The following is a 24011-nucleotide window of genomic DNA, read 5'->3' on the forward strand; positions in this document are numbered from 1 at the left end:
TACGCTCTGCTGCACCCACAACACCAGCCTCAGCGGTCTGCCCTGCAGCGGCGGTTCACTCTGACCGCAATCCACGGGTGGCGTAGTCGGACATTTAAACATCAAAACCACATAAATAGTTCCGCCACTGGTTTGACCACCCTGAGCCACGGAACCGGGTCGCCGCCACGAAGACTACAACCACCAGCATCCACCAAAAAGGGTCCGGCTCCGGGTGTCCCAAGGCCCAGGGGGTGCATCAGAACATTTTCATCACCTTTCACAATCACCAATGGGACAAGGCAGGGATGTCCTCTGTCCCCTCTCTTATACATCCTAGTGACGGAGCACCTGCTCTCATCAATTCGCCATAACCCCAATATTAGGTGGATTGAGGTGGGAGGCACCGAGTACAAGTGCTCTCTATTTGCTGATGATGTCCTAGTATATATCACTCAATCACATATATCCATCCATGCTGTTATGGCTGAAATAGATCACTTTGTTACATGGTCAAATTTTAAAATCAATGCAGCGAAGTCTGAGGCCCTCGATGTCTCCCTCCCCAAATCCATATAGGATTCCATCCAGTCCAACTTTCCCTTTGCCTGGCCCTCACAGGGTATCAAATACTTAGGAATTCCTATTCATAGAGACCTCTCCCATCTATGTTATCTTAATTTTGGGCCCTTTATTGAACAACTCCATACAGACCACGGTTGGCAAGTTAGAACTTTAAGATTCACTTCGTGAACCACTGGTGTTTTGTGGAAAAGCACATGTACACTGCGTTCCAAATTATTATGCAAAAAGTGTTTAGGAGTGATAAGGGAAGAATTTGTTTGTTTGTCAGTTAAACTCATTGATGGTGATGTGTGTCAGGGCTCTTTATATCACTGTAAGCAATTGCAGACACCTGTGCTAATTAGTTTGGCAGGTGTGTCCAATGACAGGCAAGACTACTTAAGAAGGCTGTCTCACATTATTAAGCAGCCTACATTTTCTGCCAAAATGGGAAAGAAAAAGGATGTGTCGGCTGCTGAGAAGCAACAAATTGTGGAGTGTTTAGGTCAAGGCATGACTACAATCAACATTGTGCGATGATCAGGATGAAGTGTCTTGGCAATCAAGAAGTATGTAGCTGATTCACAGTACACACGTGTGCGTGCTGATAAGGGCAAATTGAGGACTCTTTCCTACAGGCAATTACGTCAGGTTGAAAGAGCAGCGGCAAAAAAGCCTTGTCATAGCAGCAGACAAGTTTTTGAAGCTGCTTGTGCCTCCAACGTCCCCCGAACAACAAGATGCAGGGTCCTTCAGAGGTTTGCAGCTGTGCATATGCCATCCTGTCGACCTCCTCTATCCACTTCACACAAGCAGAAACGGCTCCAGTGGGCCAAACATTACATGAAGACTGATTTCAAAACTGTTTTGTTCACGGATGAGTGCCGTGCAGCGCTCGATGGTCCAGATGGATGGAGTGGAGGATGGCTGGTTGATGGACACCCCACGCAAACACGGCTACAGCGCCAACAAGGAGGAGGTGGAGTAATGTTTTGGGCTGGAATCATGGGGAGTGAGATTGTCGGCCCCTTTAGGATCCCTTAAGGCGCTAAAGATGAACTCCATAATGTATGTGGATTTTCTCAAACAGCACTTCCTGCCATGGTTCAAGAAGAAGAACCGTGTATTTCACAGCAAGATCATTTTTCTGCATGATAATGCACCATCTCATGCTGCACATAAAACATCTGCATCTCTGGCTGATATGGGCATAAAAGGGGACAAACTTATGGTGTGACCCCCATGCTCCCCTGACCTCTACCCCATTCAGAACCTTTGGAGCATCATTAAAAGGAGTGTCTATGATGGCGGGAGGCAGTTCACATCTAAGCAACAGCTCTGGGAGGGTATTCTGTCCTCATGCAAAACAATTGAAGCAGAAACCATCCAAAACCTGACAAATTCAATGGACGAGAGAGTTCAGAAGCTCCTTTCGAACAAGGGGTCCTATGTGAAAATGTAACATCACCTAGAATAAAGTTTTGAGTTGAAAACTGTTTGATTTCAGTTTCTAACAACCTGCTAATGCTTATAATTTCAAAAATGACCATTTTTTTGGTCTTTATTAAAATGAAAAGGTTGATCGAAAAGTTTGGGGGATCTAAGAGTGTGGCAACCCAGTAGTCATGATTACTTCGAATTCTGACAATATGAGGGTCATGCTGCAGGTAGTGCAGCAAGAAGGCACTTATGTGTCTTGCGCATCTCGGAGCCCCAAAATTATTTTCTGGGCTAGATGCAGCTAAAAATTATTATTAATTTTAAATCTGGTGAAGCTTTAATATAGATGGCCTAATAGGATCAGTGCTGCACACTGCTACAAAGCCCAAATTATTTTCCAGTCAAGATACAGATAAACATGATTAGTAATTTTAAATCTGGTGGAGCTTATTATAGATGGCCTAATAGAATCAGTGCTGCACACTGCTACAAAGCCCAAATTATTTTCCAGCCAAGATACAGATAAACATGATTAGTAATTTGAAAGCTTAAAACGGTTGGTAGGGTGATTTTAACCAATCATCAAGCTTTTACTCTCCCCAGGATGACACAGGGGTAGAAAAGTCGTTTCGGATCCATGATTTGTTCATCTTTATGAACGTGAGTCTGTCTACATTATCAGTGGAGAGCCGCGTGCGCTTATCTGTCAGCACACCACCAGCAGCGCTGAACACACGTTCAGACAGAACGCTGGCTGCGGGGCATGACAAGATCTCCTAGGCGTAAGTGGCTAGCTCCGGCCATTTATCCAGATTGGAAGCCCAAAAAGAGCAAGGGTCCAGTGACACAGTCGTGGCTTCAATGTTTACTTGGAGATACTCCTGTACCATCGTCTCTAGGCGTTGACTATGTGTCAGACTTCTTGTCTCCTGTGGCCTTGCAAAGGATGAGCTAAAAAAGTGGTGAAATGATTCCGCAAAATTGATGTTACCAGCAGATACTGTGGTTCTGTTACGGTTTGAGTGCTGAACACTTGACGGTCCCACGGTTGGCAAGTTGGAACTGTGAGATTCACTACGTGCACCACTGGTATTTTGTGGAAAAGCACATGTAAGATTCTGCAACAGTCTCTGCTGATACTCCTGCATGCATGCATCCCTTTCTATGGCAGGAATAATTTCTGCAAATTTACTTTTGTACCGGGGATCTAACAGTGTGGCAACCCAGTAGTCAGAATTATTTCTAATTCTCACAATTCGAGGGTCATGTTGCAGGTAGTGCAGCAAGAAGGCACTCATGTGTGTTGCGCATCCAGGAGCACCAAGTCCCTGTTGTGTTGGTGGCGAGGTAACAATCATGCTTCCTTCCTCTGTCCTCTCCCCCCAACCTCGCACAACAGAAATGTGATCAAGGTCTCCCTCATCTGATGAGTCTTCCATCAGTTCGTCCTCCACTTCTTCCTGGGCTCCTGCACCTTCCTCACTAGTTTGGCTGCTACCATGCGCCCTGGTAAAACCATCTCCCCCACCCTCACATGCCTGCCGCCTTGGTGCTGCCGACCGTCTGGACCTTGCAGATGTTAGCCCTTCCGCATACAACTCCTCCTGCCACCACCTGACTCCGAATTCTGTTTAACATGTGCTCCAGCATGTAAATCACCGGAATAGTCATGCTGATAATGGCATCGTCAGCACTAAACATCTTCGTCGCCATTTCAAAACTGTGCAGAAGGGTGCATAGGTCCCTGATCTGAGACCACTCCTCCAGCGTGATTTGCCCCACCTCTGAATCTCGTTGGCCCAGGCTATACGTCAGAACGTATTGCACCAGGGCTTGTCGGTGCAGCCACAGTCGCTGCAACATGTGCAGAGTTGAATTCCACCGGGTAGGCACATCACATTTTAGCCGGTGAAGTGGCAGGCCCAACGACTTCTGTAGAGATGTAAGTCGCTGAGCTGCGGGATGCGAACGGCGGAAGTGAGCACACAGCGACCGTGCCCTCTGCAGAAGGCCATCTAGTCTGGGATAGTGGGCTAAAAATTGCTGGACAACCAGGTTCAACACGTGAGCCATACAAGGCACGTGTGTGACATTGCCCCGGCGAAGGGCCGCACCCAGGTTTGCAGCATTGTCGCACACGGCCTTCCCTGGTTTCAGGTCCAGTGGAGACAACCATTCATGAAATTGGTTCTCCAGAGCTGACCACAACTCCTCAGCTGTGTGACTCACATTTCCCAGACATTTCAATGTAAAAACCGCCTGATGACGTTGAGCCCTACTGCCAGCATAGTAAGGAGGTGTGCAGGATCCCTTCTGCGCAGTTAGAAAGCTTGTGGCATGACCAGATAGGCTTTGGGTGCAGGTGGAAGACCGAGAGGAGGTTGAGGAGGCAGAAGCAGTGGAGGAACTTTGACATAAAGAGGATTGACGCACAACTCGTGGGGACGGCAAGACTTGGACAGCAGCCCCTTGTCCTGCTGTCACCATAGTTACCCAGTGCCCAGTCAGCGACATGTAACGCCCCTGTCCATGACTACTCGTCCAAGTGTCTGTGGTGAAATGCACCCTGTCACACACAGAGTTTCTCAAAGAAGCGGTGATGTTGTGTGCGACATGCTGGTGGAGCGCAGGAACACCTTTCTTTGAGAAGTAGTGCCGACTGGGCATCTGGTACTGGGGCACTGCGACGAACATAAGGTCTCGAAAATCCTCTGTGTCCACCAGGCGGAAAGGCAGCATTTCTGTAGCCAAGAGCTTGCAGATGGTGAAATTCAACCTCTTAGCTTTCTCATGACTAGGAGGAAATGGTCTTTTACTTGTCCACATCTGAGGGACCGAGGGCTGGCTATTGTGCTTAGACGGGGTTGATAAGGGTGTCCCCGGCAAACTGCCGGTCTGTGAGGAAGATGCAGGCGGACATGTTAGGTTGCCTTGATCCAAAGGTGGTGCTATCGATGTCGGACAGCGCTCAACACCAGCTGGTGTTACCACCTCCAAAGAAAATGATGACCTGCCAATCACGCTGGCTGTTGCGGGTAAAGAGGTGGCAGGTCTGCGCCCCAAAACAGGTGTGACTGCTGTCCCCCCAGTCACAGAGGATGAAGAGGCCGCAGATGCACAAGATATGGCAGACGGTGGTTGGCCCGGCCGGCTAGGCCGCATTGTAGCACACTGAGCTTCCCACTGCAACTTATGCTTCATGTCCATGTGCCGGTTCATGCATGAAGTACTCAAACTATGTATTTTTTGGCCTCTACTTAGCTTTTGCTGACAAATGTTACAGATAACACGAGTTGGGTCATCTTTATCGATCTGAAAAAATGCCCAGGCTATGCAAGGCTTAGCACCCATGCGACCTGAAGAGCCACCACGACTTGTGGTGAGAGGCAGAGTTGTGTTTGAGGATGCAGTTGTTGACGTGCTTCCAGTACTACGTCTCTGTCCAGGAAGGCACAACCTGACCTCGTCGTCACTAGCATCTTCCTCCACCTCCTCTGCTGACCTCATCTCTTGGCTGACTGTGGGTTGACAGTAAGTGGGATCTCCAACCTCATCATCATCACCCTGTGCGTTATCACACCCGTCGTCCTCAGAGCCAACCTGTTCCTGCCCTGACAAAAAACTAAAGTTGTCGCTCCAATCAGGTATTTGAGTCTTATCATCGTCTTCCTCATTGTCTCCACCAACAGGAGTTACAGTTTGGGAATGAGGGTCTACATTATGGTCAGAACCTTCTGCGTCTGGTCCTGGATCCGACTCATAAAGATTCTGGGCATCAGTGCAGATCATTTCCACGTCTGGATTCACAGAAGCGCTGGAGTCGACCTCTGATTCCCAGGCTATAGTATGAGTAAACAGCTCTGCAGACTCAACCATCTGTTCTACCTCATACTCAGACGGGCAGCTGGAGATTTGGGAGCTGTGAGGAAGCAAGTGCGATTGGGGTGACACCTTTGAGGACTGGAGTATTTGTGATGTTGAAGTTGATGTGGAGGAGAGCCCACTTAAAGGAGCACTTGATATCCGTTGAAGCACCTGCTGTTTTTGTGCCTCATCTGGAATTTGTAGCGATTGGCGTGGCCGTAAGAAAGGGATCTTATCACATTGTCCGCTAAAAGAAGTAGACATTTTAGTTTGGCTGGAAGATGGTCTTTCTTCTGCAGATGTTACTGTTGCTTTAACACCTACCCCACGGACACAACCTTTTTTCCCCTTCCCAACACGCCTATTCCCCTTTCCACCAGCAGCAGGCCTTTTTCCACTCATTTTGGTGGTTAACTAATTCACAACTCTGGAGTTGTTTGCACAAAAAAACAATGGATGGGAACCGAGCAGAGCTGAGTGGCCAAACTGTGGTATTAGGCCAAAACTATTGGCTGGGTTATATGCAGAAAAAGATTATATTCAATTTGCAACCTGATGGAGGTCTGTATAGATGGATTAATAGAACAAGTCCCACACACAGCTAGAAGCCCAATAGTTTTTCAGAGGTAGATGCAGAAAAAAATATATTCAGTTTGCAACCTGATGGAGGTCTGTATAGATGGATTAATAGAACAAGTCCCACACACAGCTAGAAGCCCAATATTTTTTCAGAGGTAGATGCAGAAAAAAATATATTCAGTTTGCAACCTGATGGAGGTCTGTATAGATGGATTAATAGAACAAGTCCCACACACAGCTAGAAGCCCAATATTTTTTCAGAGGTAGATGCAGAAAAAAATATATTCAGTTTGCAACCTGATAGAGGTCTGTATAGATGGATTAATAGAACAAGTCCCACATACAGCTAGAAGCCCAATATTTTTTCAGAGGTAGATGCAGAAAAAAATATATTCAGTTTGCAACCTGATGGAGGTCTGTATAGATGGATTAATAGAACAAGTCCCACACACAGCTAGAAGCCCAATATTTTTTCAGAGGTAGATGCAGAAAAAAATATATTCAGTTTGCAACCTGATGGAGGTCTGTATAGATGGATTAATAGAACAAGTCCCACACACAGCTAGAAGCCCAATATTTTTTCAGAGGTAGATGCAGAAAAAAATATATTCAGTTTGCAACCTAATGGAGGTCTGTATAGATGGATTAATAGAACAAGTCCCACACACAGCTAGAAGCCCAATATTTTTTCAGAGGTAGATGCAGAAAAAAATATATTCAGTTTGCAACCTGATGGAGGTCAGTATAGATGGACTAATACAACAAGTCCCACACACAGCTAGAAGCCCAATATTTTTTCAGAGGTAGATGCAGAAAAAAATATATTCAGTTTGCAACCTGATGGAGGTCTGTATAGATGGATTAATAGAACAAGTCCCACACACAGCTAGAAGCCCAATATTTTTTCAGAGGTAGATGCAGAAAAAAATATATTCAGTTTGCAACCTGATGGAGGTCTGTATAGATGGATTAATAGAACAAGTCCCACACACAGCTAGAAGCCCAATATTTTTTCAGAGGTAGATGCAGAAAAAAATATATTCAGTTTGCAACCTGATGGAGGTCTGTATAGATGGATTAATAGAACAAGTCCCACACACAGCTAGAAGCCCAATATTTTTTCAGAGGTAGATGCAGAAAAAAATATATTCAGTTTGCAACCTGATGGAGGTCTGTATAGATGGATTAATAGAACAAGTCCCACACACAGCTAGAAGCCCAATATTTTTTCAGAGGTAGATGCAGAAAAAAATATATTCAGTTTGCAACCTGATGGAGGTCTGTATAGATGGATTAATAGAACAAGTCCCACACACAGCTAGAAGCCCAATATTTTTTCAGAGGTAGATGCAGAAAAAAATATATTCAGTTTGCAACCTGATGGAGGTCAGTATAGATGGACTAATACAACAAGTCCCACACACAGCTAGAAGCCCAATATTTTTTCAGAGGTAGATGCAGAAAAAAATATATTCAGTTTGCAACCTGATGGAGGTCAGTATAGATGGACTAATACAACAAGTCCCACACACAGCTAGAAGCCCAATATTTTTTCAGAGCTAGATGCAGAAAAAAATTATATTCAATTTGCAACCTGATGGAGGTCAGTATAGATGGACTAATAGAATGATGCTATGCCCAAAAGATTTTACTTCACTAGGTGCAGTAAAAAAATTGGTATTCTATACACAGGTGGTATATCTTGCAACATAGATAGGCTACTCCACTAACTAACACACTCTGCAATAGGCCAAAATGGATTAGCTTTGCTAGATTCAGCCAAATGCTGTGAAAAAAACTTGCACAGCACTGGCACAGACCTGCCTGGCAAAAACTGATAGGAACTGATGTAACCTAGTCCTGAAAAGGACTCCAATTACAATTAGTCTTTACTCCCACAATCTATCTATTTAAGAGCACAGACCTGCCTGATAAAAGTCGTAGGAAATGCTGTAACCTAGTCCTTAAAAGGACTGCAATCACAACTATTCCCTACTCCCAAGCTATCTGTAGATTTGTGCGAAAATTGGCTTGAAATTAACAAGGTATAGCGCACACAGCAACAGCGGTGCCGTCTAACACGCAGCTGCAGCAGTGAGAAAATGGTGGCGACGGGGAAAATGGCTTGGCCTTATAGGGCAAGGACATGTGACATACACTGCCAATGACACATGCCCTTGCTTGTGTGAAAAAAAGCACTTCGCTCCGTGTGTGCGCTGCTGATAGGCTGACAGATTGCACCTCCCCACTGCAAATGCGGGAAAGAGAAAAAAAAATGGAGATCTTCATTGTTCCTGCAGAGATCCATCCCCTGCCCCTCCCCCCACCCCGCTGTACACTCAAACTGCGTATTAACATTAATTTTCATCATTACTGAGAAAAAATCCAGTTATGATTTTGGTGCACGAACAGTTATCGAACATAACCTCGAACAGCCGAATTTTTCTCAAATTGTTCGTGTTCGCCGAACGGCTCGAACACCGCCCAAAACAGCTCGAATTTGAGATTGGCGAACAGTTCGAGTAGAACAACGCTCATCTCTATTAGGAATGAATATCCTGCGTGATCTGGACCGGTTGATGTTCCACAAAGATGGCCTGGGATACTAGCAGAGAGTCACCAAACATTGGCCTACACAGAAGGTGTTACAGAGACTGAGTCGGATATGTGGGATTCGCTACAGTGTTGCCAAAGATGAAGTGGTGGGGATTGCGACCATCCCAACAGGGCGTCAAAATATTATCTCAGCTCATCAGGAGCAGATCGTTCAGATGGATGTGAGTAGCCGCCAAAGAATCAATGGTATAGAGGTGATTATTGAGCTCCAGAAGCCAACAGGAACCGGGCAAGGCCTGCTGATCGCACGTACTATGGCGACAGTGGTGGATGGACAAGTGGCCGTTCGGTGTGCCAATGTACATGATTATCCCGTTGTGCTTCGGTCAGGTGAAACAGTTGCAGATTTGTACATGTATGGAGGAGAGACAGTCCCCAAATTGGCCCTGATTGCTGAGGAATAGCAATGGAGTTTCCACGTTCCGATCACGTGGTAGGTCCTTCAGACAAGGGGTTGTTTATCCAGTCACCGCAGGTCCTTTAGTATCTTCAATATGGGATTAGATCAACCCGAAGCTGCTCCTGACACTTTCCCTCAGGTGGAGGGATGAAACAATTGAGATATAATATTAAAGAGGTCTAGGGTAATGATCACTATGGGAACAAGATTATGGCTTTACAAACCTTTTATTAACCCTCTCCACAGACCCAAGATGACAACCCTATAATCCAGATGATCAAGGGCTGGCTACTAGCAAGGAAAATGCCTTCAGTAATAGCTCGGGCCGAATTATTCTCAGATGGCTGAAAGATTCTGCATCAGAAGGAAAGACTCCATGCTAAAGATGGTGTAGTGTATTGGACAGTGTATTTGCCATCAGAGAGAGAAAAGAAGTGGTAAGTCGTGATTCCTAGCAGCCTAGCTAGTGCCCATTTCGGTCCAGAGAAAACTTACAAATGGATTCAACGATTTGTGCACTGTAGCTGGAGCAGATCGTCAGAGAAGTCTGCCAGGAATGCAGAGCTTGCGAGCTGGCGAAGACACTGGAGCAGAGGATGCCGATTCAAATCATCCGGTCAACTGCACCTCTGGAGATCTTGATGATCGATTATCAACTGCTCGGGCCTGTCGCAGGAGGACTACAGTACTGTTTAGTAATGACGGATCACTTTTCAAAGTTTGCGGTGGTCGTACCGACCTGCGACCAAACTGCAGAAACGGCGGCTAGGATAGTGTGTAGACACTTCATTCAGGTATACGGCTGTCGGAGAATGATTCACAATGACCAAGGAGCATGCTTTCAAGGAAAAGTCATGGAAAAGCTTTACGAGATCTATGGGATTCGGAGGTCTCAAACAACACCATATCACACACAGGGAAATGGCGCCTGTGAGCAACTTAATTGAACACTGCTGCAGATGCTTCGAACTCTAGAGGGAGACAAGAAATTGCGGTGGCCGCATTATTTGCCTGAACTGCATCTGGGTCTACAAAAACTGAGTACAAAGCACTACTGGTTACACTCCCTACACATTATTATTCGGACAGTCGGAAAGAGATGTTTCCGAACTTAATTTGAGTACTCAAACTGAAGAAAAACACCGCACTGCAGAATCATGGGTGCAGGAGCACCAAATCAGACTGAAAACTATTCACCAGTTGGTAGGAGACAAACAACAAAATCAGTTACCCCAAGACTGTGGTCCAGTCCAAACTGAACTATTCAAACCTGGGGACAGAGTGCTGGTCAGTGTAAAGACTACCATTGGAAAGTTGGATGTTCGCTGGGAGTCGGAACCCTGCAAGCCGTTGAAGCAGGTAATTCAGAATAGACCATTGTGAAGCAAGAAGACGGATCCGGTCCGGTACGCCGACTACATTGGAACATGATTAGCCCTTGTCATTCCATCAACCTCCAAAACAACCTCGGCCTGAGTCCAGCAGAAACAACACACCCCTAGTGGAAGATTGAAGAATGGTGGACTGTACCAGTAACGCCGAGCTAAACAGACAGTGCTGCTCTGGCACCCGAAACCAGAGCCGCAACTACATAGGGAGAGAGAAGCTGAGGGCCCTACAGAGTCCGTGGACCCTGCTGCCTTGCGTAGGTTAGAACGTCCCACAACTGGCTTCCCCTACAAAGGTACCTCCAAAACTACTATGAGTGGGGCCAGATCTCGGTTGGTGCTGTTTTTGCAGGGAAGTCAAAATGTTAGTGGGGTGGAATGTAAGGATTAAACACAGTTTACCGTATTATTGGAGATTTGTGATGTAATATATGATCTGGCCCGTAGAGGGCAGCAGGGAGGCCACAGTTGCAGCGCAGGGGTTTGGCAGTTGATGACTGTTGCTAGGGGAGTTCAAGGACAGTGAAGCCAAGCATCATTGGAAGAAGGTCTGGATAGGTTCGACTCTGGAACTGTTTTTAGTGACTCTGGGACACGTTGTTCGGCTTGACATGAGCTGACTCGGGGAGGACAACCAAGGACACAGCATCTTGGGCTAGGCCACATGAGGCCTCATTTCTAAGGACTTAGAGAACGCCAATCTCTCTAAAGCGGGGTTTCTCTAAGAGATTCCAGTCAGTGTTTCTCATTCTTTGGGACTGGGTTCAGCAAGGAACTGTCCACTTCAGTGTTAGGACATACCGTTACCATCTTACATCTGAATATATATATGCACATACAGTACAGACCAAAAGTTTGGACACACCTTCTCATTTAAAGATTTTTCTGTATTTTCATGACTATGAAAATTGTACATTCACACTGAAGGCATCAAAACTATGAATTAACACATGTGGAATTATATACTTAACAAAAAAGTGTGAAACAACTGAAAATAAGTCTTAGATTCTAGGTTCTTCAAAGTAGCCACCTTTTGCTTTGATGACTGTTTTGCACACTCTTGGCATTCTCTTGATGAGCTTCAAGAGGTAATCACCGGAAATGGTCTTCCAACAATCTTGAATGAGTTCCCAGAGATGCTTAGCACTTGTTGGCCCTTTTGCCTTCACTTTGCGGTCCAGCTCACCCCAAACCATCTCCATTGGGTTCAGGTCAGGTGACTGTGGAGGCCAGTTCATCTGACATAGCACCCCATCACTCTACTGCTTGGTCAAATAGCCCTTACACAGCCTGGAGGTGTGTTTGGGGTCATTGTCCTGTTGAAAAATAAATGATGGTCCAACTAAACGCAAACCGGATGGAATAGCATGCCGCTGCAAGATGCTGTGGTAGCCATGCTGGTTCAGTATGCCTTCAATTTTGAATAAATCCCCAACAGTGTCACCAGCAAAGCACCCCCACACCATCACACCTCCTCCTCCATGCTTCACGGTGGAAACAAGGCATGTAGAGTCCATCCGTTCACCTTTTCTGCGTTGCACAAAGACACGGTAGTTGGAACCAAAGATCTCAAATTTGGACTCATCAGACCAAAGCACAGATTTACACTGGTCTAATGTCCATTCCTTGTGTTCTTTAGCCCAAACAAGTCTCTTCTGCTTGTTGTCTGTCCTTAGCAGTGGTTTCCTAGCAGCTATTTTACCATGAAGGCCTGCTGCACAAAGTCTCCTCTTAACAGTTGTTGAAGAGATGTGTCTGCTGCTAGAACTCTGTGTGGCATTGACCTGGTCTCTAATCTGAGCTGCTGTTAACCTGCGATTTCTGAGGCTGGTGACTCGGATAAACTTATCCTCAGAAGCAGAGGTGACTCTTGGTCTTCCTTTCCTGGGGCGGTCCTCATGTGAGCCAGTTTCTTTGTAGCGCTTGATGGTTTTTGCAACTGCACTTGGGGATACTTTCAAAGTTTTCCCAAATTTTCACACTGACTGACCTTCATTTCTTAAAGTAATGATGGCCACTAGTTTTTCTTTACTTAGCTGCTTTTTTCTTGCCATAATACAAATTCTAACAGTCTATTCAGAAGGACTATCAGCTGTGTATCCACCTGACTTCTGCACAACACAACTGATGGTCCCAACCCCATTTATAAGGCAAGAAATCCCACTTATTAAACCTGACAGTGCACACCTGTGAAGTGAAAAACATTTCCGGTGACTACCTCTTGAAGCTCATCAAGAGAATGGCAAGAGTGTGCAAAGCAGTCATCAAAGCAAAAGGTGGCTACTTTGAAGAACCTAGAATATAAGACATATTTTCAGTTGTTTCACACTTTTTTGTTAAGTATATAATTCCACATGTGTTAATTCATAGTTTTGATGCTTTCAGTGTGAATGTACAATTTTCATAGTCATGAAAATACAGAAAAATCTTTAAATGAGAAGGTGTGTCCAAACTTTTGGTCTGAACTGTATATAAATAGCTTTATGGAGGTCTAGTTAGTTAGGAGAAAAGGCTTCTTCTGTAAGAGACACTGTAAAAACTGCTCCGAGTAGGCAATTACTAGAGTTCTGGCACAAAACTGTCTTTTCCTGGCTTTAGGCATAGAAAGGGTTAATTGCATGTATTTTTGCTGGCATATAACTGTTAATTCTGTTAACTGTATCTGTGTATACTTTGATTCGGTGTTATTGAGAGGAATTGCTGTCATCGTATTTGTTATTTATTCACTGTTTACCTACCATCCTTTCCTTTGTTTTTTTATAAACTGTTAAGTTAATATTTATAATATATTATTTATTATTTGTGCATGTTTGCTGATTGTTGCTGTACCCCTCGTCCTGTGACCGTCCTTCGCCAACGTTTTACACATTTAAATATTAAACATTTTTCTAAATACCTTTAAGGCTGTGTGCCCACGATGCGTTTTTTTAAGCGTTTCCGCAGCGGCAAAAACGCTGCAGAAACGCTTAAAAAACGCATGGTAGAAGGCCTGCCATGTTCCCCAATGATAATCCGCATATGCTGTGCACATGCTGCGGAAATTTCCACTGCGGATTATCATTGCGGAAAAAAACGCAGCATTACCAATTATTTTGCGGAAGCGCTGCGTTTTCGCCGCCATTGACTTGCATTAGAATGCATGTATTCCGCTTCACTAGATAAGCGCATGCGGAATGCATGCTTTCAATGTGCGGATGGTACCCAGGTCTAGAGGAGAGGAGACTCTCCTCCGGACCCGGGTACCGAAGAAAACTGTAAAAAAAAAGAATAAAATAAAAAATAAATATTATACTTACCTTCTGATGGCCCCTGGTGCGCTCGTCCTCTCATGCCGGCAGATCGCGATGGACTGGAGGACCTGTGCTGACGTCATAGTCATGTGACGGGTCACGCGACGCTGACGTCGGCAGGTCCTTCAGTGTACCGCGATCTGCCGGCATGAGAGGACGAGAGTGAAGCAAGACTCCGGGGGCCATCGGAAGGTAAGTATAGATTTTTTATTTTTAAACATTCTTTCGGTCGCACTATATAAATCCATGCCGGTTGCATGGATATATATAGTGTGACCAAGTTGTCAAGCACTTTCCAAGTGATGCTAAAATCGCTTGGAAAGCGCTTGACAGCCCGCATGCGGAAATGCAAGTGAAAAACGCTTCACATCCACATGTCCCTGGCAGGAAAACGCATGTACAATCCGCATATACAATCCGCATGTACAATCCGCATGTACAATCCGCATGTACAATCCGCATGCTTTTTTTTCTGCCAGGGAGATGCAGAAACGCTCAGGAAAAATCCAGAGCATTTCTGCATCGTGGGCACATAGCCTTATTTAGCAAAAAGGTATTCTTTACCTTGTGCTCTCTGTCAGGATTTTAAACATGGCAACTGCCAGGATATGCAGTAGGACAGACTGCATGAAGCACGAGACAGACGCACTAAAGCTGTTAGGCTGACTGGTATGAATATTCATTCTCCGCCAGCTATAGAATCTTCTCCTTTACTCCGTCTCCGCTCAGTGTCCTGTCAGGTTGACTGTACAGAGGAATGTGCACTCAGGATGCCTGACAGGACACTGCTCTTACCTCTGTCTTGTGCTTTGTGCTTCATGCAGCCCGTCCTACTGCGTGTCCTCTGAGATCAAGGACAGGTTGTGATTTATGGTAACTGCCATCTTGGAATACTGACAGAGTGCAGCAGATAACGCATACTTTTTTTTTTTTTAGAAAAATTTTTAATATTTAAATGTGTATTATTTATTTTATTCATTTATTTTAGTACATTTCTTGGAGAGCCCCTTTAAGTATCTTACACTTGACTGTGGGTCATCTCTTTCTCTTCTACTTAATAGTGGGCACAGCTTCCTTTATTTGGGACAGTCACAGAGGCAGTTTCTCCTCTATGACCAATGCTGACACCAATTCACATGTGGCTTCAACAGGCAGCAAGGCAGCATAACTCCTTCCCAATCCATGTACCCTCTTAAACTTACTCAGAATGGATGGAAGCCAGCCATTCAATAAGCTCTGTTCCTCCAAGTTTTACTCAGACAACAGCTTAAAAAAGTATTTTCATATTTTAAAATTGATATACTTAGACAACATGAAAATGAGAGAGTTTACATGTGCCTTGTTTTTTCTATCTCCTGTCATTCTTCTGCAAGATTTTATCTTACATAGTGTACAGTTTGTAGCCAAGGAGATCAACCACCAGAGTCAGATCAGAACAAGCACTGACAAACCGCTAATGTGTTACAGTACCAAAAGCTCAACAGTAAGGCTGCGTGCCCACGTTGCGTATTACAAGCGTATATGCTGCGGAATTTCCGCAGCGTAAACGCTTGTAAAACGCATGTATATCCGTACCCCATGGTCCCCAATGGCATTCCGCAATGTCAATGCCCATGCTGCGTATATGTTGCGGTCAAAAATCCGCAGCATGTTCATTAATTTTGCATTTCCGCATGCGGAATCAATGTGCGGATGGTACCCAAGTCTGGAGGAGAGGAGACTCTCATCCAGACCTGGGTACCAAAGAACCTGTAAAAAAAAGAATAAAATAAAGTTTATACTTATCTTCTGATGTTTTCCCTCCGTCGCGCTGTTGTGTGAAGGACCTGCCACGTCATTGAGTCATGTGACCCATCACATGACTCAATGACGTCACCAAAGGTCCTGCACACAACAGCGTGAGCCGCTCAAGACTCCGGACGGGGCAGAGAATGCATCGGTAGGTGAGTATAAACTTAATTTTTTTATTTTTTACCATTCTGATTCTTTTTTTTTAACTATTACTTGGTCACACTATATAAATCCATGCCGGTTGCATGGATTTATATAGTGTGAACAAGTTGTCAAGAACTTTTCCAAGTGACGCTTAAATCACTTGGAGAAGTGCTTGATAACCCGCATGCGGAAATGCATGCAAAGACGCTGCAAAGACGCCTCACAAACGCTTCTACCTGGCGGGAAAACCGCATGTAAAATCCACATGCGATTTTCCCGCCAAGGAGAAGCGTAAAAAATATGCTTAATTTCCGCAACGTGGGCACATAGCCTAAGAGGAAACTACTAAACTACTAAAACTGTCACTCCAGGAGGATTGCCTGCCTCCCAGCAACAAAGAAATAAGAAGGCTGGAGAGCTGTGAGCTGCTCAAGACACAACTTCAGACTAACCTTTTAACTCCTGACCAGTACAGCATCAGCATGATTCAGCACTCTTCACAGACACACAGTACACACAAAATAAATACCTGAAACTAAACAGACAATCAGAACTTAAGGAGAACCTGTCATCAGGTTTTCCCCATATAGAGTACGACCAGCACCTGCAAGCCCTCTGTTACAGCATACTAGTATGCTGTGTAAAGGCCCCAATCCACTCTCCATAATACGAAAAATAGCTTTTATTATACTCACCTACGGCACGGTCCAGTCCAATAGGCATCACTGGTCTTGATCCAGATTCATGGTACATGGTCCCGGATTCATGGTACATAGATATACATCTTTTCAAAGCAGTGAATTTCTATTTCCCTGTATTCTTGAGGGAAAACAAAAGTCATATTTTTTTCTTGCTATAATATTACTAAAAAATAATGAAAAATAATTATGTCATTTTTAATGCACTTTAAAAAAATAATAAGCATCACAAATCAGCAAATAAGAGACATATTTGATGTCTCTGTAATCGTAACGACCCCAACGTCACAGCAATCAGATTATTTATGATGATCCGTAAATGCCGAAAAAAAGGCATGACTGATTTTTGTTACTCTATTAAACCCACAATAAAATATAATCAAAATGAAACGCTGAGGCCGTGTTTACACGTAGCGTAATTGCTACTTTGTTTCTACTGCTGTGATTTCATGAAAGTTACACCGACTGTGCATCTAAAGACGCGGCTGAACTGTGCAGTTTTGGTGATATTTTTCTCTGTAGGCTTTTATCTGAAGCCTAGAAAAAAATGCAGGTAAAAATGGCACTTACTTTTTTTAAGTGTAGAATCAAAGCTTTTCTTTACTATAAAAAACGCTGTTTCAAATGTGCATTAAAAATGTATTGAATAAGAGGGAAAAGGCATAAAATATGCAGCAAGAATGCAATAATCAGAGAAGATTGTTATTGCGTAGTTTAATGCAGACACCTGCAGGAAAACAAAAAGTACGGCATTTATGTAACGTGAGAACACGGCCTTACAGACATCAAAAAGCCAGATTTCGTATAGAGAAGCTTACATAGAAATAAGAATGTTCTGGCTGCTACGGCTATGAATGAATGAGCAAAAAATGAATGAATGAACAAAAAATAAATCCATAAGTCCCAACTTGAGATGAGTAGGATGCACAGATGATGGCGCACCATCTCTGGCTAATAAAAAGCCACACCGGGCCGATAGAAAGTAAGAGAGTCATGGGCCTCCTGTCCAGACACCAGGTAGCAATGACCTGGCCGAAGTTCGGTGAATCGATCCGCTTATCTCTAGTCCCAATTCTCCTGGATACAGCGGACAGTCCTGGATTTGGGTCTACGCCCTGCAGTCTCTGGTGTCTGCTGAATGTCCCTCATTGCCTCCGCCCCTCTGACAACTCCTCCTGCCAGGGGAGAAAGAAATGGCACATGGAGTGGCTTCGGGCATGGTCACATGATTTGTCCCTCTTTCTATTCTTGAAAAGTTGGGAGGTATGCTCATATAGAAGATCCAGTCATGGTAAATTCATTATCACAAGCCATAGAAATACTTGTGCACCTCAGGCTTTAGTTCTAGTCATTTACGGTAATTATTTTTTTCTTATCAAATCTAAACTCCCATACTCAAAATGTATGGTAATTGCAACACACTGTTGTTTTTGTCTTTTGTACACTTGTCTCTATTTTTTTTCATGTCATTTCAATGTGTTTTGCAGTTGAAGCTTTGCTATATTTTTCATTATGATCAAGTTAAATCAGGTTGATCTGAACACCGCATTAAAAATGCAAAAAAAAAAAAATCAGCCACAGTGAACTCAGTATTAGGCCGGTTTCACACGTCCGTATATTTCTGGTACCGGAGATATCTGTGTCTCGTGTGTCCGTGTGTATCACATGTGTGGCAATCGTGTGCCGCGTGTGCCGCAGCAAGTTCCCACGGACCGGCGCCTGGGAATCAGCGCTACAGTTTGCACTGTTCCCAATCACTGAGTGCTGAATGCTGCTCTCATCATGGTTCCTGCCGGTGCTGCGATCAGCACCAACAGGGACAATGATGAGGGTAGTAGTGTCTGCTCCAGATTGTCTCTGTGTAAAAATAAGAATAAAATAATAAAATACATATACTCACCTGTCCTAAGTGTCCCCCGCTGTAATCCTCTAACCGCTAATGCCAGGGAGTTGGGAAGAATGAGCCGCTCCAGCGAGCGGCTCCAGAGCTGTGCTCAGTGAGTGACAGGACACCGCTCATGAGCTCAGCTCCGGGGTCTGCTCGCTGGAGCGGTTCATTCTCCCCGGCTCCCTGGCGCTAGCGGTCAGAGGAGTCTTCAGCGTGAGACACTTTTGCGAACCGTGCATCTGCAAAAAACTGACATGTCCGTCCATGGAGCACAAGGACGCACGGTCCATGGAAGCATGCTGACATGTGCACAGACTCATTTGAATGGGTCTGCGTGTGTCAGTGTCTCCGGTACATGTGGAAACTGTCACCACACGTCCTGGAAACATGGACATGTGAAAGAAGCCTTACATAGAAGTCTCAACTGATCAAGGTGATCAGACAGGGACTCTTGGTTTAATGTGTGAAAGTTTCATTTTTTTGCATATCTACATGCTTGAATTGCTTTTTATTACACATTACTGCAAAAATCAACTGAATTAAGAAATATTATGGTCCTAATCGTACTGCTGATAAACTGGAGCAATATCATAGATTTATATTTTCAAATCTATTTGACGTTCAAAAAGAGGGAAAATTCATAAACAAACATTTCCTTGAGCACAAGAAATTTTGGCCAAAAGTAAAAGCAGTCTGTCCAACAGGGGGACTGTTGCTGGGTATTTGTGTCCTAAGTACATGTGAGACTGATGACATGCTATATTGAAGCATTACATACATTTTATTTCAGAATAGAGTTGGGATGATTACATTATTAAGTAGTTGGATGAAGTTGTAACCAACCATTCATGTGTGGCTGTACTTTTCCAATATCTTAATACACTTTTGTATCTGGAAATTCCTATAAGATGTTAGGTACTTTTTAAAGTACATGGTCCTGATGCTGAATAATAGGGAATACAGCTGATTGCTTATCTGTTGCCTTCTGAGCTGGCATTGCTAGGGTGTTTACTGCAGCACAGCAGGCTTAGTGAGAAGCCATGAATCCGGATTTTCCCCAGATGTTGGCTGCAGCTTAAAGCACACTATTTTTTTTACTAATCTGAGCAAAATATGGACTGGAAAAATGCACCTTGTAAAGTCAGAAATTAGGAATTGAAGGGTATTTGAATTTTGTAGGTATAAAAAGGTATATTTTATAATCTAATTCCAACATTAAATTCTTCTGTAGATGTTTATCTATCCTCCCCCTAAAGACTCAAACACACAGCCGAATAACAGCTTCATTAAAGCTCTTAGTTATACCACTGAGTAAGACAGCACTTATAGACATGAATGGTGCTTAGCTGTACCTCCCTGTGCCTCATATTTAGGCATCTTGCCTCTGATTTTGATTTTGAGTTGCTCCATTGGATTTTGCATTGAGGTGGTATTGTATAGCACACAAAGCACATACGGCTTCAGAAAAAAAGGGGCAAAAAATGGTAATCAAGATAAATTTCACAGATGCTAGATTGTACATTTTGCACTATGTAGAAAATATTTTAAAGCGTTTCAAGTGTTTGATACATCTGTTCTTCTTTTGTTTCTTTTTTAGTAATTCCATCAAGCTGGTAAACCTTTGCTCCATTTTCATCAGTACATGGCTGACAGCCGCGGGCTTCATTCATTTAGTAAGTTTGTTTTTTAATACTTCTTAAACCTTGGCTTAACCTTATATGACCTTGTGAACAGTTTTTATCGTTAAAGAAGGACAGAAGGGGTAATTTAAAATCATTATAACCTCCTGACGGCCCTGATTTGAACAAACCACTAAGTTGACAAAATACAACAACTTTTGTGCCACTCACATGGTGACCCTCATCCCCTTGTAACAAGTAGTTATGAAATAGACTAGTCAGAAGCTACTTTTGCTGCTGCTTGGACTTTCTGATTATGCTAGTGAAGTTGAGTGATCTGTACGTTGCTTTCTAATGATTGCTAAGCTTTACTTTTTTCTACAATATTTTTTTGTCAATATTTTTCCTCCCACATTCCTTTCCTACTGTCAATTTTTATAGATTTAGGTTGATTTACTAATATAAGTTTTCTGTACAGGTGGAAAACTCTGGAGACCCATGGGATGATTTTCGAAACTCACAGAGCATCTCATATTGGGAATGTGTTTACCTTCTAATGGTGACCATGTCTACTGTAGGATATGGAGATGTTTATGCAAAAACCACCCTTGGCCGGCTCTTCATGGTCTTCTTTATTCTCGGCGGTTTGGTAAACAGAATTTACTTTTTTCAGCATCATTATATTGGCTTGTAGCTGCATAAAGCTATGCAGAGCAAATTGAACCCCCCTCACAAATGGTTTTCAGACGTGAATTATACATCACTTTTTTAAAAAGTTAAAAGATTTAAAAAGTTAAAGGGCTGTATACATTGGCACAATTCTCATAGCTGACCTAAGCAAAGGAAGGCAGTAACATATGGGATAGATAGGTAGATAGATGGATGGATAGATAGATAGGATAAATAGATACATAGATAATAAATAGATCCAAATATATTAGATAGATCGATCAGGACAGGTCTAGATATGCCTTCCAAATGTATTTTCAAAGGCTCTGCCCATTGGTGCTGCCCATGGTTTGAGCTGCATGAATCAGCTGGCAGGTTCATTTTAATGACGAATAATGAAATACACTAAGGCGGTTGGCATTCTGGAATAAAGGTGTATTTTAGTAGCCAAAAGCACTGTACCTGGTCATTCGTATTTAGCTAAAGATATATATAGTTTAGATCTGCAAAGCCTATTCTTTATTCCGATTTACTTCCAGTGGTATGCACAAATTCACCAGAATATTATCTTTTTTTATAATATCTTTTTTTAACTTTTGATAATATCTTTTCTGAGTGTCAACAGAAAATATTACAACAATATTACCAAATTCCGTGTGCATAATTATAATTAATTTACCCTTCCAGCATAACTTGCACTTTGTTAGGTCAGTTGTGGGAATCTGTGCTACTTTTATAGTAGATTTTTGGTGTTTTTTGAACTAAACATTTTATTTTACTCCAAATGGCAATTGATATTTTTCAGTAATACATCAGAGATGACTTATTTGCTTCATAATGTTGGTACAGTTCATCGTCACTGTGAATGCTAGAAGTGAATTAAACAAAGGGCGGCTGAGACACAAGAGGGAACAAACAGCATAGCAATGTTTCCCAGAACATACTTTTTGCTGCTGGTGATTACTTGTTTTGTTCCAAAATCTTGAAGCCAATATATAGAGGAACATTTATTATTATTATTTATTGTTATAGCGCCATTTATTCCATGGCGCTTTACATGTGAAAAAGGGGGTGTACGAAGCAGAAACAATTACAATAATCTCGAACAATACGAGCCAGCGACTGGTACAGGAGGAGAGAGGACCTTGCCCGCGAGGGTTCACAATCTACATTTATGAAGACTGGCATACTTTCCGCCCGTTTTAATAAAAAAGCTTGCTGGTGTAAAATGCAGCAGATGTATTAAAAGGTCCATGCCTTAGAATAAATCTGGCCCATTGCTTGCTGAGCATGCATCAAATAAATCAACTGTGTCCCAGCTTTAGGCTGCACTATAGTTTACGTCACTTTTTAGTGTAAAATATACTACATATGTTAGCCACACTTGATCCAGTGCCTTCTGCAAAGTTCCACTCACATTTTAGAAAAGTGACGTGAGCGGGGGTGAAAAGACGTAGTACAACACAAAGGGAAAAGGGAGCCCAGACTCTAGGGAAAGGGTGAATGGGAGACCTCATAGTCTAGTCTAGTGTCACCCTGTCTCAACTACCGTCCCTATATTGGCTTTTCACCAATCACCGCACGCGTGCCTCGCCCTTCCCTGGCATATAGCTAATGCTAGGGAAGGGAGGAGATGAGCACTAGTCGATCTCCACTAAACTCTATAGACAACAAGGGTAGACAAACAGGGGGGGGTTGCTTAGCTTAAGACGACTCTAGACAAATGCGCACACGGCCTCAAGCTCCAGAGAGGACGAAGTACTGTTCTTGCTAAAGCCTCATAAGTAGTAATGAATATCGCCGGCACCTCCCTCTCAGACACACCAGGTATTTATACACCCAGGCCAGGGAGCTAATTAGCCAGAGGAAGGTAGCCGCTGGGTCCTAGAGACAACCTCTAAGAAGATGTCTGTAATGCCAAATGTAGAGATCTCCTGCAACCTACCTAAGGGCGACTGCTGTCACCTCTGACACACCCATGACACATAATGTCATATATGTGGCATGCACCATAATTTTTTTTATGCCAAAAACTGATGTGAATGCAATACAATGTCCCACATAGACTCAAGTGGGAGAGACAAAATGGCAAATGTGCAAAATAATTAAAGTTTTAGTGCTTGAAGATAGATTAGCTTGGCTCCATCAACTTCTTCAACATAGATGTCTCTGAGAAGAAAAGCGTTAACGAAGGAAGGAGAAAACCGTGTTGCTTAAATTCATGAAAGAAGTTTGTCTAGAAATACATTAAATGTATACTCGCACTGCTTATCGAGGTAGATTCTCCTACGCCTGAAAATCTGGCAGCTCCTGTGGAGCGCTAGTATTTTGGACAAGTTAGTTCACTGTAAAGTTTACTAAACAAGGGAGAAATTTGAAAAAGCCTGTGTAGGGAATTCTAGTTACTTGTTATTTGACATTTGGAGTAAAATGTACCATACTGTGTCTGATGCGCAGATGTCACTTTATAACTTTTTAGAATAACCTCACATTGGATGAGGATCGTTGCTCTGCAGGTTTTCATGCTGTATTTTAAACATGTATATAAAGGGGTTGTCCAGACTGAGACGAAAGGTTTGCAGCCTGCCAAATTGTGATGGTGAGCAATCTGCACACTGTCACCTTTCCTCTTTATTCCTTATGCTGATGGCCGGTCACGTGACCAAATGTAGCTGATTTACATACTTATGGTCACGTGTTGACAAGATTTCTGCACTTCTCTCATTTCTCTTCTAATGAGAGAAGCCAGATGAGACTAATCGGCACTTGACCGGAAGTGTGTAAATTGCTTACATGCGTTCATATGACTGCGCATCTGCACAGGGAATACACGGGAATCGTGTAAGTGTACTTATCGTCAATCTGAAGACTTTTTTTCTTAGATTGGAAATCCCCATTAATAAATGTATCAATTATATACAGTTTGTTGTTAAATGAAAAGCAAACATAATTGGTTTCTAGTGTTTTATGTGCTAATTATGTTCTTTGGGCTTCATTTGTATTGAGCAACACTTGTGCCACAATCATAGGTTCCCAAATGGGACATTTTCTAGAGGCGGTTATGAGCACTAGTAATGCTCAT

The 24011-nt window shown here is 43.3% G+C and overlaps 1 protein-coding gene across 21 annotated transcripts in view; it reads left to right on the plus strand.

The window, feature by feature from the left end:
• KCNMA1 (potassium calcium-activated channel subfamily M alpha 1) overlaps positions 1-24011 on the plus strand; it is a 731255-nt gene that overhangs the window by 374084 nt on the left and 333160 nt on the right. For all 21 annotated transcript variants that reach the window (XM_073686045.1, XM_073686039.1, XM_073686043.1 and 18 more), the window contains exons 7-8: positions 20239-20314; positions 20739-20909. In XM_073686045.1, coding sequence (XP_073542146.1) covers positions 20239-20314; positions 20739-20909 — 247 coding nt within the window. The remainder of the gene's footprint in view (positions 1-20238; positions 20315-20738; positions 20910-24011) is intronic.

The sequence above is a fragment of the Phyllobates terribilis genome, unplaced genomic scaffold (genome assembly GCF_046119375.1).
Source record: "Phyllobates terribilis strain yellow unplaced genomic scaffold, ASM4611937v1 Scaffold_5__5_contigs__length_657084704, whole genome shotgun sequence".
Taxonomy (NCBI): Eukaryota; Metazoa; Chordata; class Amphibia; order Anura; family Dendrobatidae; genus Phyllobates; species Phyllobates terribilis.